The sequence below is a fragment of the Alligator sinensis genome, unplaced genomic scaffold (genome assembly GCF_000455745.1).
Source record: "Alligator sinensis unplaced genomic scaffold, ASM45574v1 scaffold526_1, whole genome shotgun sequence".
Lineage (NCBI taxonomy): Eukaryota > Metazoa > Chordata > Crocodylia > Alligatoridae > Alligator > Alligator sinensis.
In genome coordinates, this window is record NW_005843110.1 from 208,868 (window position 1) to 223,245 (window position 14,378).

General features: G+C 41.7%; 2 protein-coding genes across 2 annotated transcripts in view; one reads left to right on the plus strand and one right to left on the minus strand.

Moving 5' to 3' along the window:
* Positions 1-763: 763 nt before the first annotated feature.
* LOC102377855 (olfactory receptor 6C74-like) lies at positions 764-1,720 on the plus strand. Its single transcript, XM_006037429.1, has one exon. The coding sequence runs from the start codon at positions 764-766 to the stop codon at positions 1,718-1,720; it is 957 nt and encodes a 318-aa protein (XP_006037491.1).
* A 9,946-nt stretch (positions 1,721-11,666) lies between these two features.
* LOC102378102 (olfactory receptor 6C74-like) overlaps positions 11,667-14,378 on the minus strand; it is a 3,557-nt gene continuing 845 nt past the window's right edge. Inside the window, exon 2 of the mRNA XM_014526674.1 lies at positions 11,667-11,901. Within this exon, the coding sequence (XP_014382160.1) occupies positions 11,667-11,901 (235 nt within the window). The remainder of the gene's footprint in view (positions 11,902-14,378) is intronic.

Consider the following 14,378-nt stretch of genomic DNA (forward strand, 5'->3'; position numbering starts at 1 on the left):
GTGTATAAGAGACGTGGTTATTGTTAGCAGAATTATGCACAACATGGCTAATTAGTGCTTTCTAACATCATTAGGGCATGTTGGCCTCTGGGGGGTGAGGAGTGACTAATAGAAGCCAAAAGAGTGGTTCTAATCTTTATATAATCTCACTCAGCAAAGGAAAAAAAAAATCAATGGCAGGGATGCATACTATGTCTCTGGGTTTGATAACCTTGAAGGTATTAAAGGTAGATCAGAGGCAACAATTTCCAAACTTGGAGACCTAGTCCAAGGCTAGTGACAGTGTGAGCAGGTAAGACTTTTGCATGTGGATGTGCCAGGGTCTTTCCCCCTGTATCTGTGACTACAGTTTACGTTATGTTGTGAGGGAGTTTGCATGAAAGATTTCAAGCTTGCTTTTTCCACTTTTATGCCATTTCCTAGGAAATTGGCACAGTGAGCACCTAAGGGACTTTGAAAATGTGTACCTTTACATGAGCAGCTGGGGTAGGGGTGGATATACAGATGAGCAGAAAAGACAAAAGTGGACAAGCATGACCTATTAAAAAAGGAATGCCTAAGTGAGCTCATTCTCTACTACTTTCTATCACATGTAGACAGTTACACAATAGCAAGAAGGAATAAAGGAAAGGTTAATAGGTTGTCTTAGCATCTCAGTTTGTAGGTTCGGCAGCATGACTTGAAATAAAGGATTAATTGCTTACAGTCAATTGTTAATTATGCATATTTCCTTTTTAAAATGGTCTGCGTGTGTGGAATCACCATGGAGAACCGGACAGTGATCAGCGAGTTCATACTCTTGGGCTTCACAGATATTCAGGAGCTGCAAATTATCATCTTCACAATTCTCACCATCACCTACATTTTGACAATAGCGGGAAACCTCCTGATCATTGTAGTCACCCTTGTGGACAGCAATCTCCAGACCCCCATGTACTTCTTCCTCAGGAACTTCTCCCTCTTGGAAATTGGCTTCACTTCTGTTGTCGTTCCCAAAGCATTGTTCAACATGGCACTAGGCTCAAAGACAATTTCTTTTCTTGGGTGTCTTACTCAATCCTTTCTGTATTTTTTGGTGGGAACTACTGACTTGTTGCTATTAGCAGCAATGTCCTTTGACAGGTACGTGGCCATTTGCAACCCTCTGCATTATAACACCATCATGAACACTCGAGTTTGTTCACTGTTGGTTTTGGGCTCTTGGATTGAAAGTTTCCTCTTTCTGATTATCCCATCACTACTGTTTCTCTGGATGCCCTTCTGTGGGTCTAATGTTTTAGACCACTTCTTTTGTGATGGTACACCCCTGAGAAAATTGCTCTGTGGAGATAGACGACTTTTAGATATGATTTCTCTCATTATAGCGCTGTTCTCTCTGGTCAGCGGTCTCACAGTCATTATCATGTCTTACATCAAAATCACCCTCACTGTGATAAGGATCCCGTCTGCTACAGGTAGGCAAAAAGCCTTCTCCACCTGTGCTTCTCACCTCACTGTGGTCTCCATCACCTATGGCAGCTGTATATTCATGTATGGCAAACCTGCAGGGAGCAATGGGCTGGACAGCAGTAAGTCGGTTGCTGTTCTCAACACCATAGTTTCTCCTCTACTAAACCCCTTCATTTACACCCTGAGGAATAAGCAGGTTCAAAATGCCTTGAAAGATATTGTCCATCGAGCATGGTGTTTTCGATGGACCTGGGAATCTGGTGGGAAGTGAAAAATGAGAACGCTATTCGAAACTGTGTTAAGGTGCTGTTACTTATCCACATTCCCAATGTGAATGTATATGTTGCTTTTAGAGAAACCAAAACAACAACAAACATTTAAAAATTGTAAGTCTAATAACAATTCATAGGAACACAGGACTGGGCATTGAAATTATGCCCTAAATCCACAAGTATCTGACTATGGGAATTTTTTTCCTGAGCACAATGTGGGGATTGGGATGGCTGACAGTTGTGGGGTGCCTGTAGTTGTGAGAGACTCCGCAAGGCTTCATAGGAAGGTGACACCTTCTGCCTTAGAAGCCAGTAATATTTGTGAGGATGCTTTTATATAAAGAGTATAATGTTGCATTTTGACATACCCAAACTAAATTTGGGGGGTACCCATATGTTTCATTCTCTGAAAGAAAATCTTTACCTGTGCCCCCTACATCACTGCAGTCAGTATCATCTATGGTACCCACATCCTTATGTATGCCCAGCCCATGGAAACTGGCTCCTTTGAACCCAACAAAGTGGTGGTCTATTCCCTACTCTTCCCCCAAACCCTTCATCTACACACCAATGAAAGGAGAGGTCAAACAAGCCCTGAAGAACACCAGAGCCTGGTGCAAACTTTTGGTTCCAAACAAAAAAAAAAAGTCATCCCTTGATCGGTTGCTTTAACTATTGGTTACTCTCTACGCCATGATGAAGGGAGTAGAAGGTTTTCTTTGCATTAGCAGTAATGGGATCAAACAAACATCTGTGGAATAATGATGATCATAAAACATCCCTGAGAGACATGTTTTGTGCTAAGTCTGGGGGTGCAGTTCTGTTTCCCATTAGAAAATCACATCTATAATTCCTTCACTTTAAGGAGAGGGACACTTCTTAGACCTACACACTCATTTAACCAACATGGCTGTTTCTAGGTGCTCTGTTCTCATGTAAAGCAGAGTCTTTTGGATTTTCACAAAGTCATTCTAAGTCATGCGAAGTAACCATTTTAACTGTATCAACCATTTTCTGAGGAAAAAGCAGCAAGTGAATCTGTGTGAGTCTGTGCGCTGTGAACCAGCTACAGTAAGGAACGAGATCAGATAGAGGGGCCCAAAAAGGTGGAAGATAGTACAACCTAAGATGGAAAAACAGACTCAAATGTGGAAAACAACACGTAATCGGTAACAGAATCCAAGATGAACATATGTAAAAAGGTGAATGGTGATTGGTGAAGAAGCCTCCAGAAGCTTCCAAGTTTTGGTCAAAGTCTGCCCATTGACTAGAGAAAAGGAGTCAAGGTCTTTACATGCACTCATAGCAAGAAGTCACGTAAATGAATGACATGCATAGGTGATTCCATGCTAATGAAGCAAACAGTAAACAGAGGAGAAGCTTGAGATGGGAGGAGAAATGGGTGGAACAGAAGGCGGGACGGAAGTAGAGTAAATGTTAATAAGTATAAACCAAAGTGTATAAATATGGGGAAAAGAAAAACTATTGTTCATTGTGGCTCTCCATGTTCCATCGGTGTGGGAGCTGGCCCGAAGCTGTCTCCATTCTGAATAAAGCTGTTGTGAGCAATGTGTGCTGGTGTTTGCTCCCTGCTCTGCTCTGGCTAATGAGTAACAGGATCCATGGGTAACTGGACCGTTGTCTCCCTAGTCGTTGGGCGCCGCATGGAGTCAGGGTCTAACAGAAAGTACTCTATAGTGAGTATGGCACTATGTTCAAAAAATAGTTATCAAGGGTTTGACATCTAACCTAGGAGGAGGAATTTGATAGGGTTTCCCAGGTGTCTGCTTTAGCCCAAGTATTGTTTAATACCTTCATTAGTGATTTTGAGAATTGGACTGAGGGTGCTATTAGTGAATTTGCAGGTGACACCAATCTGAGTGAGGCAGTGAACACTTTAAGGGGTAGAATTAGGGTTGAGCATGGCTTGATAAAGTGGAAAAATGGTCTGAAGTAAATCAAATGACATGTAATAGTATCACCATCCTACATCCTTGGAAGGTTTTACAAGCAGGTTAGACAAACATACTTGCCTCAGATGATTTAGACAGGGGTGATCTTGCCTACAGCAGGAGGTTGAACTAGATGAGACTTCCTGCTAGCTCTGCTTTTCTATGATCCTACAGCTCTTGTTTTATAAGCTGTCAACAGTGGATAATGGGATATGTAGCTTAAGGAAGAGAAAAAGGCAAGGTTTTAAATGGCTTAAGTTAGCTGACAGTGGACACATCTACACTTGCAATTAGTGCACATGAATAAACTCAAGAGCATATTGCTCCAGAGTGCTCTATGTGCTGTGGAGGTGTTGGCTGGGGCCTAGGGTGCTTCAGTGTAGGGGTGTTTGCTGGGTAGTCCTGCATTGACAAACCCTTGTGCTTCAGCCAGCCCCTCCACAGAACGTGGAGCCCCGTTGGAGCAGCCCTGGGCTGGTGGACTGACTCCCCAGGTCCAGTCTTCCAAAGTTGGTCACTACTTTCTTTTTACATTCCAGGGTGGGTCTGACCATCAAGCAAACCTTGGTTTGGGGGACATTAAGGTATTCCCCCTTTCTTATCATTCTAATAACCTCTAGCTTAGCCAAGAAGAACATTTCCCCCCAAAAGTCAACACACTTGGTTATCAGTCATTCACCTCCTCCACACAAGGGAAATCCTGGCTTTGGTTCCCAAACTGGGCCTTAGTCAAGGACATAGTATAGAATGGAGAATGGGTGCAGGGAACTTTCTCTTCCATGAAGCCTCCTTGTAGTTAAACCAACCTGAGATGAAACATTTTTTTAACCAAGTTCTGGAAAGTTTCTGATTTGGATGTAAATATCAAAACAACCCATTTTCATAATTCCAAATAAAATATTGGGCATCTATTTTTTTCTATTAAAACATTCTATTTCTTTCTATGAAAATGTTGATATTTTTCCCATTTGAGTTGGGAGGAAAGCAGTTGTCTCAGAATGCAACAAAATGGCTGAAAAGGGTCAACCGCAAAGGACTCCCCTCCTCCCCCACAAAAATTTATAAAATACAAGAAAACAAAACAAAATGCCTAAATAAGTCTTATTTGTAGCACAAAACAAGGCCCTGAGGTACCTGGAAAGAAAAAAAAAAAACGGATCTTGTGCATAGCACATAATAAGGCTCATTAGGAAACAAAACAGTATTGGAATGTGCTTGTTTTAAAATGAAGACCTTGTGTTTTAGACAAAGCAAGTTATCACTGGTGTGCCTTTATGGAAAACGATTCACACAGGATGACTATTCAGTTCCAAGTGTGTGGTTATGATATATTTGGACCATGTTGTAAATAATGATGAGATGACCTGTTCACCAGAACGCCTCTTGGGGTAACAAGGAACAATGGTCACAAACTGAGAGAGAGCAGATTTAGGCTAGATATCAAGAAAAACGTCATGGTAAGGGTGGCAACATTTGGAATGGGCTTCCAAGGGAGGCTGTGCTCTCCCCTATCTTGGGGGTCTGTAAGAGAAGGCTGGATAAGCATCTGGCTGGGGTCATCTAACCCCCACCCCCTTTCCTGCCTAGGCAGAGGGTTGGACTTGATGATCTGTTGATCTGTTGAGGATATATGAATCTATGACCTTGATAAATACTTAATTCAAAAGGAGCGCACCCTGTGGAGGCTGACTGAAAACAGCAATGGAGGAATTATCACCTCCCACTTTCACGGGTCACCCTGAATACATGCTCTTATCATTCCTTTCATTGTCCAGTTGAATCTTTCCACTAACCCACCTGTCTGAGGTGGTACACAGTAGCTTGGAGCTATTTTATTTTAAGGGTCTGACCCTCGTAACACACTCGACATTAACATCTTTCCTTGATCTGTCAAAATCGCCTGCGGGATGCTTACCCTTGAGATCCACTTTATCAGTTCTTCTGCTGCCTTAGGGGCTGTGATGTTTTTCAGGGGTATCATGTCCAGAAACCTCATATCATACTCTATCATTACCAATATGTACTGATAGCCTGTATTACTCCTTGTAAATGGTACTGCAATGTCCAGTGCTATTCTTTCGAATGGACAGGCTATCAACAGCATGGACACTCGAGGTACCCTTGCAGGTTTATACCCGGCACTCTGGGCATTCTTTACAGTATTTTCTCATGATCTGATACAGGCCCGACCAAAAAATCCTTTGTTTTAAGTGGGCTTCTGTCTAGTCCCTGCCCAAATGACCTGATGTTGAGAGAACTCCAATCAACTTTGGTTCCAAACTTGGATAGTATGAGGATCATTATTTAATGAATTCCTGTTGCAATTAGTGAAAGCAGGTGACATTTCCTTTGAATACTTTCAGAGTTAAGTGAATCAACATCACAGGTGCTGGGGGGCAAAGACCACACAATGAATATCTGCAGCTGCACTTTTTATTGAAAGTTGAGGTTGTATTTGGAAACCACAGAGAAACCACAGATGTTTCCCATGTTCTGTCTGCCTTTATCTTTGTCACTGGTCTTGCCTCTTTCTCTCTCTCTAGCCCCTCTCTGTGACACACATTGACCTACACCTATCACTGGACCCTTCTAATAATCTGAATAGCTGATCAGGCCAGGATTGATGTTTTTCACACTTTGGACCAAATTCACACTTGAAATAATTCCAAAGACATTTCTTCTATTTCAGCCATCTCAAATGTCTTCCAAAATCCCCTGTATTATTTTATTTCACTTTCACATGGGCCCTTATTACCTGCATTACAGGTAGAAGAAGCGAGTGCTTCATTTCATTTGTTTTTTTAAAGATGTTCAGGTTCTAAAGTGAAGAAGGATGAAGGAAAAAACAATACCAAAAAACAGAACAGAACAGAATAAAACAGAATAGATCTCCCTTTCTCTGCATCAACCTATATGGTCAATCTAAGACATGTATATTTACATATGCATACACACACACATAGTTGCATCTCTCCTTATAGGGTAAAACGTTGTTGTTACTAAGTAGTGCCTCAAGAAAGACTTTTTTTATTAATGAATTCTGTTTCTATTAGTATAGATTTTCTGGGTTTCTGCCAGTAACCTTTTGTTAAATCTAGTGTGGAAATATATTTGGCCTGGGCCAATCTTTTCTATCATCTCCTCCACCTGCAGCACGGGGAAAGCATCAGACTTGAGGTTGATTTTATTGTACAGTTATCACCTGAGCATCAATATACTACATGGTAAAAAGCTCTTACATCTTGCAAGAAAACAGAACAAGAATATTTGGAGTGTAATCCCCTTTTGAGTGGCCCAGGAAAGCAATTACCAAATACTTGAGAGAAACCACTAATAGGAAGGTAGAAATACCATGTTCCCTTCTCAAGGAGGAATAGCAGCGGAGCTGACTCAGCATGGAAAGCATCTATCAAAATGTGTTCTGAAAATCCTATTTCGTGCCTCTCCAAAGGACTGTTTTGTGTATATCCATTCTGTGGTGATAGTTGCCATTCTGAATTGTTTCCAATTGTTTGGGGAAGCAGAATTTCCTCTTGGTCATACTAATCATCTCCCCAAATGCTTGACACTAATTTCTCACTCTGTTGTGGTCTTTAGAGATCTGAATCCCATGACTCTCATAGTTCTTAAAAGTGATCGGACATTATGGTAATAAAAGCACCTGTGAAAACCACAACTGAACAGAGGGGAATAGAGCAGGTCTTAACAATTTTTATTTAATTGTTTTTTAGAATTTCTCTTCTTATAAGATAGAACCGATCACATATTTTTCTCCCAGGATGAATCCATTTGTTTTGTCTAAGACTCCTCTATATACAGCTTTGTCCCTTGAGAAGGTGAATCCCAGTCCGTACAACTTGGAAACACTGGCTTCCAGAAGAAATGGGTTGGAGAAATCCAGCTGTGACTGCAGTAGGTTGATTTTATTTTATTCTAAGATTGAAATCAGTTCATTTTCTCATTCACAAGAGGGGGGCAGAGACCAGGGAATGAGAAGCAGCAGCTGTAATTTGTTATGCAAGTAGAAGTTGAGTTTGAAAACCACAGAGAAACCACCAAGAGTTCCCATTCTCTATCTGCCATTCTCCCAGTCTCTCTCTCTCTCTCTGTGAAAGGCATTTTACATCAAGTAACTTGCAAACCAGATACTGTTTCATTCAAGGATTCTTCCCCCTGACATTCACTCTCTCTCTCCCCCTCTCCCCTCCCCAGCCTCTGCTTTTCCCACCTGAGTAGCTAAATAGCCCCAGGAATAGACCTTCCAAATGGGTGTTGTCAAGCATCTGTAGAATTCATAGTAGGTAGGGTCAGAAGGGACCTGAGCAGATCATCAAGTCCGACCCCCTGCCACAGCAGGAAAGAGTACTGGGGTCAAACATTACATTCACAGTTTCTCTTTGCAGTTATGTAGCAGATTTATAACACCATCCAATCTTCTGATATACATCAGTATATTGCACACACTGGCATTCACAATCCTATGCTCCATTCCTTTGCATCTCCATTCTGATCCATGCACAGACAAATCATTGTACTTGTTTCTGGCAGTTTTTCAACACAGTGAAGGTACAAAGTTCAAAGCAGCTTAAATATAATATCAAAAGGGAATGGCCATACCGACCCCATACTCTATTACCTGTTCTGTGGTTGTGACAGGTTTTCAGCTGCACAAGCAAATTTGTGTGTACATCAGGGGAATACGTCAGTGTTTCATAGCCATCCTCAACTGAAGGATGGAAAGTACCAGGCAACACTGCATTTAGGTCACCCATTATATGCTCAAATCCTGCTCCAGAGTGAGCCATTATACGAGCAGGCTTGAGTCTTTCTTCTACAAGCTCAGTTTCCACCATCTCCACCAGCGCAATCCTTTCACACCCCTGAATTCGCCCCCACCACAGTAAAGCTGCATGGACCCTTTTCCAGTACAGCAAGGAGTGGTGGGGTACAATCCCTCCATCAGGACATGAGCCATTTTGGCTTCTAAGGGGTCCAGCTAACATTTCCCCAGGCAAAGTACTCTAACCCCTTAAATCAATCCATGCAACAGAGAAAGATGCTGCCTTATCTTTACCCAAAAGACCATTCTCATCATCTGGAACAAAGTGATCCTGGCTTGAGGAGAGAGGGAGAAAGAGAGAGAGAGAGAGAGATGAAAAAAGAAGGTTTGTCTAAGTTTCAGGCCTCCACCACAATCAAATCACGCATTGCAATTATCTACTAAGATTGCCTGCCTATTAGCAGCCAGATAATATGCACTTCCTTGATTTCCTATGTCTGCGGGTTCTCCTGAGGAACAGCTAGAAACAGCTGCATCTCACTTATAATTATTTCAGTTAAAATGAGTGCAGAGAGAATTAAATCTTACTATAGATTATGGGTCCTGGTGTTCAAGGGTTGAGGGGCCAAACCAAGTGATTCCATCAGAATGCCCATAAAGGACGTGATTGAATATGATTAACTCCTTTGTGGCTGCTGTCTGAATATGATTAACTCTGTTTGTGTGTGGTTATAGACTTGGTAGCACTAGGCATTCTGAATCAGAAGTGGATAGAGGCTTTTAATATGCATCCTAAGTCAGGTCCCTACGTGCCAGGTAGACAGACACCTCTCCTGAACATTGCAGTGCTAAAGTGGAAGCATCAAGATGACCAGTCTAAATCTGGTTCATTGTGACACACATGTAATATTGTCTCCTGGAAATAAACACGAGCCATGCAGTTCTCTGCTTAAACCAAACTTCCAAAAGAAAGGATGTGGACATTTTTATATCAGCCCTCTTCCAGCAGAGCAGAGTGGATCGTTAGTCTCCACATTCACTTCCTCAAGGATAGTCAGGGTAATTAGGGATGTACAGCTCTTGGCATTGTGGCAGCTGAATGCTTTATGAACTCTAGAAGCAGGCAGCCAAAGTCATTGTCCTACTCTGTAATGCCTCAGCTGTGCTCTGATGGTTCAGGCTGTTGGCTGCAAGGCAGAAGGCAAACTCAAGCCTTGAGTGATGGATGCAACTGAACTCAGGTGTCTCCCTTGGTGCTAATGTGTCCCACCTTGCAGGCAGTTGGGCAATAAGGCACCGTGGCCCATCTCCTCCAACAAATGTGCACTTTTGTTAGAACCAGCATTTTGGAACCTACCCAATATTACATGTATGTCCATGCAATTCTGTGCCTCATGGCTGACCCTTGCAGCTAAAATGCAGCCTACATGTTCAGAAGGGAAGCACAGGGTGAACATAGGTATTTGGACTCTAAACTGTGGATACATAGCAAGCCTTGTAAATTCCTGAATACGTAATCTCCACTTAGATATGGAAAGGGAAAGGGGATTTAACCTATGCTGTCTCCAGAAAGAGAGAGAGACAGAGAGACAGAAATTTAGACAAAGACCCCTGATTCCAGAACACAATATGAAAAAAGTGATCAGAGATATTCTGTCAAAAAAATTCCAAAAAAAAGCTCACTACTTAATTGGCGTCTAAAGATCCACTGGCATCGAGAGAAGAGAATTCAACATAACCAAAAAACTATAAAAAGTGGCTGAAAAAAAGAATGGAGGAGCTAATATTTGGCATGAAGAGTCCATAACCGTGGATCAATCCCATGTTCAAAAACACAGGGAGATGTATTGGCCTGTTGCCATAGATAACAGTTGTTCAAAATACTAGAAATAGCTCTGAAATGAGTGCTACATTTTTGTTCAATATATTCCATGAGGGTCCATCACTTCATGGTGGAATAATAAATGCTTAGCTTGCTCAGATCATAATGTCTAAAGTGGTCATTCAAGGTGCTGAAGTCTTGAGGAGCCCTGGGCAACTTGTTTTGATGGACACTGCTTTTTGAATGTCCATTTTATGGTATGGTTGAGGGAGATAATCATGGGTGTGAGAGAGACTTTGCATACCCAAAAGCATCAAGAAAGGACAGTCCCTGTCTGATTGAGCATTGCCTTATTGGGACAGGATATTATATATGCAGATAATATAACTGGGCCAAATACACTCTACACAGGTTGGACTTTCCATTGCCCTTCACAGGTTTTGGATAAGATCCAAGAGATCTCTATCTAAAAGAGGTCTCTGTCTAGGGTAAGCAGGTTATAAGCAGGAGGGACATGAGGGCAGAAAAGGAATAAAGCTAATATACAGGCAAGGAAAACTTTCCAGATTACTAGCCATTGTGACCTGAGCTGGTGCAGTGTACTTGAGTCCCCAGACATTTTGAAACTGCTGTCCTTGGGGAAAACAAATGTGAGCGGCTCTCATTCACAGCAAGATGAGACAAGGCAAATCTACTGAAAGTTTTTTCTGAAAGATTTATAATGAGTTAGGACATAAAAGCCTGCCAAGTCATCTTATACATCCTCCTGCCTCTATTGGGCTAATATTCAGAAATACCTTTATGTTGCTTCCAATATGTCTCTCTTGGACTGATATTTTTTTTTCTTAGATGAAAGCAGGTCAGTTCTCAAGACCCTAAAACATTTTGTGCTGCAGACAGCAAACAAAGGATAGTTCATTTTCATATGCCCCCTGCATATGCCCCTTCCTAATATCCTGAAAGTTTGCATTAGCCATTCTCTCCATGGTATTACAGTTGGAGCTCCTTCTGAGTCACTTATTTCAAATGACCTCGAAGCACTGTTTTCAAAGTGACTGTTCCCAGACAGAGTTTTTTATCCTGTGGGTATATTCATGTCCCTCCCTTTGAAATGCATGTTGTTGGGTGCGATCATTGAGCCAGGTGAATCAGCGGACTATTTAACAGTGACTTTTTTATCACATATTTGCCACCTCCCAATAGGTGTGTCATTTGGAAACTAGCCAAGATTGTAAATAATTCAAGATGGTGAATAAGATTGGGTGAAGATCCATGCACTCAGCATCATTTGCTATATTTCTGATGAATAATAGCCATGCAAGAGGCTCCTTGAGCTTGCTGGTTTCTTGCATTTGACACTGGATTGGGATAGTTACAAGATAGTTACTTATCTACCCTGAAGTTTGCATGATGGGAGACTCTACATTATCCTCATTGTGCCAGTCACTGTTTTTGTATTGCTCAAAGATAAGCCATGCATGGAGAACTGGATTAATGTGACCGAGTTCATATTCCTGGGCTTCACTGAGAATACACAGTTGCTGGTATTCCTCTTCCTGCTGCACTCTTTCATCTTCCTCTTGACCATGATGGGAAACACTCTGAACACTGCCATCACACTGCCAGCTGTCAAGGAGATGGGTGCAGAGGGCTTCTGGGGCCCTGCACCTCTGGAAGCTGATAGGCAAAACTCGTGACATGGGTGACACTGTGTGTGTTAAGGTGCAGCAGGGTGAAAGCTGAAGGGATGGTAGCCCCTGCTGAGGTCACAAAGTCTGCCAGCTCTCAAGGAGATATATGCAGGGCTTCTGGGTTCTGGGGCCCTGCACCCCTAGCTGCTGACAGGCAAAACTCATGTCATGGGTGCTTGTGCAACCGACTGTGTCGGTCTTGGGGCAGTTGACAATCAGACACAGTTGCACAAGCACCCATGACATGAGTTTTGCTTGTCCATAGTTTGAGGTGCAGTTCCCCCCAAACACCTGCACCTATCATCTTGAACTTTGGCAGGCTTTGTGGCTCAGCAGGGGCTACTATGCCTGCAGTTCTGACCCCACTGTGACTTAACACATACACGTGACATGAGTTTTGCTTTCAAGAATTTGGGGTGCAGTTCCCCTGAACCTTTCTCCATGAAACTTAGCAGGCTTTGTGGCCTCAGCAGGGGCCAGCAAGCCTGAGGTTTTGACCCCACTGTGTCCTAACACGTACACGTGACACAAGTTTTGCTTTCAGGATTTTGGGGTGCAGTTTTTGATAGGTGAACCCCCTACACCTATCACCTTGAAATGTGGCATGCTGAATGGCCTCACCAGGGGCTACTACCCCTGCAGTTTTGACCCTGCTATGGCTTAACACTTACACGTGACATGAGTTTTGTTCTCAGGATTGTGGGGTTCTGTTTCTCCAAATCCCCTATATAAATCTTCCTGAAATTTGACACACATCATGTCCTCAGAAGGGGCTATGACTTCTGCAAGTTTCATTCAATTCTGCCCAGAAATGACAAAGTTATATCCTGTTTTGAACTTCCACATTATATCCTATGGGCAAAACAGGGTAGAAATGTCAAAATGTTTCAATGGAACAGCTGTTTCAACTCGAAACAAAAGTCAAAATGAAACACTGTTCTGTCAAAATGTTGAAACGCTGGTTGAAACGAAACTCTTCCGTTTTGCACAGCCCTACTATATACCTAGATTCTAGGTAACAATTGCTGTTGTCTGACATGGGCAGAACTAAAGCCAAGTGTCATCTCATGTCAACATGGCAGAGGATGGGAATTGTCATTCATGGCAACAGTATGAATGTCGAATCATCAGTTGACTCTAATCTGCACACTACACACACAGAAAAGGATGATGATGACTTGGAATCATTCCTTCAGTCAAGAAAGAACTTGAAGCAACAAGAGTCACCGTCTTCTGGCACCCAGTCAAACAGGATTAGTTCATTTCTGGACTCATTTCTGGATCAGCCACAATTGAATAAAAACGTAAATATTTTGAAATACTGGGAGACAAAAAATATCTAGATGTGATCAATACCTATTGGCTCAGGTTGCCTTGTCAGTTCCATCAACTCAAGTAAGCACTGAACAGGCATTTTTTTAGTTTAAAATTCATACTGTCACCACAAAGATCCAATATCAAGGAGGCAATTTTGGAGGATGTTCTGCTAGTGAGATTGAATAGAAATGAGAGAAATCTGTAATACTGAGTGCAAAACAATGCAAGTCAAGCATGTTGGGAATAAAACAGGCCTAAGATCCATCTGTTTAAGGTTGATAATTCTTTGTTTCCCTAGTTTTATTAAATCAGTTGAAAATTATATAGTCTTGAGAAGTGAAATAAGCACAGTGACTGTTCTGTGGTTATTTACTAAGTCCTTTTCCTTTCCTTCCTCTTTTTAAAATTGATTTGGTTGCTTCTTCACCTATTACACGTCTCAGATTGTACAATTAAAATTAAACAGTGTGAATAAAAAAGCATTTATTTGTTAAGTACTTAGCATTTATTTTTTTCTCCACCCCACTGTGCAAATGATCATCATTATAAATAATGTGCCTCATTTAAATTTTATCATGTGAACTGGCCCTGAACTGGTTAGTTATGTGTGCCAAACCAGTTTTAGAAACAAAACCAAACTGGAACAACTTCAGTTGCAGCTGAACCTGAACTGGAACTGGACCAAAACAGTTAATGGTTTGACTCCCTGGCTGTAACCTCTAATTAATTGTTGCCATTTGAAGAACACTTATTTATGACAGCTAATATAGTAGAAGCCATTTCATGCAAATATAAATACATTTCTCGGTTTTCTATGGACATGAACATCCAGTCCTGCTTAAACTACAGTTATGTGGCTAATTGTGATTAATAAACTCTTCAGTTCCAGCCAAAGGTTCAAAATCCTAGAATATATCTGAAAATAAAAGCTAGAGTAAATAAAAAATAATGCCCATGTTAATTGTCTTCTGACACCTTTTAATTATTATAAGGTGTCAGAATTATTAGTATCTACAGGTCTTAGAAGAGAGCCTGGTGTAAAAGTCCCTTAAAGCCTCCTTGACTTGCTTGTTTCGGAGACTGTAGATGAGGGGG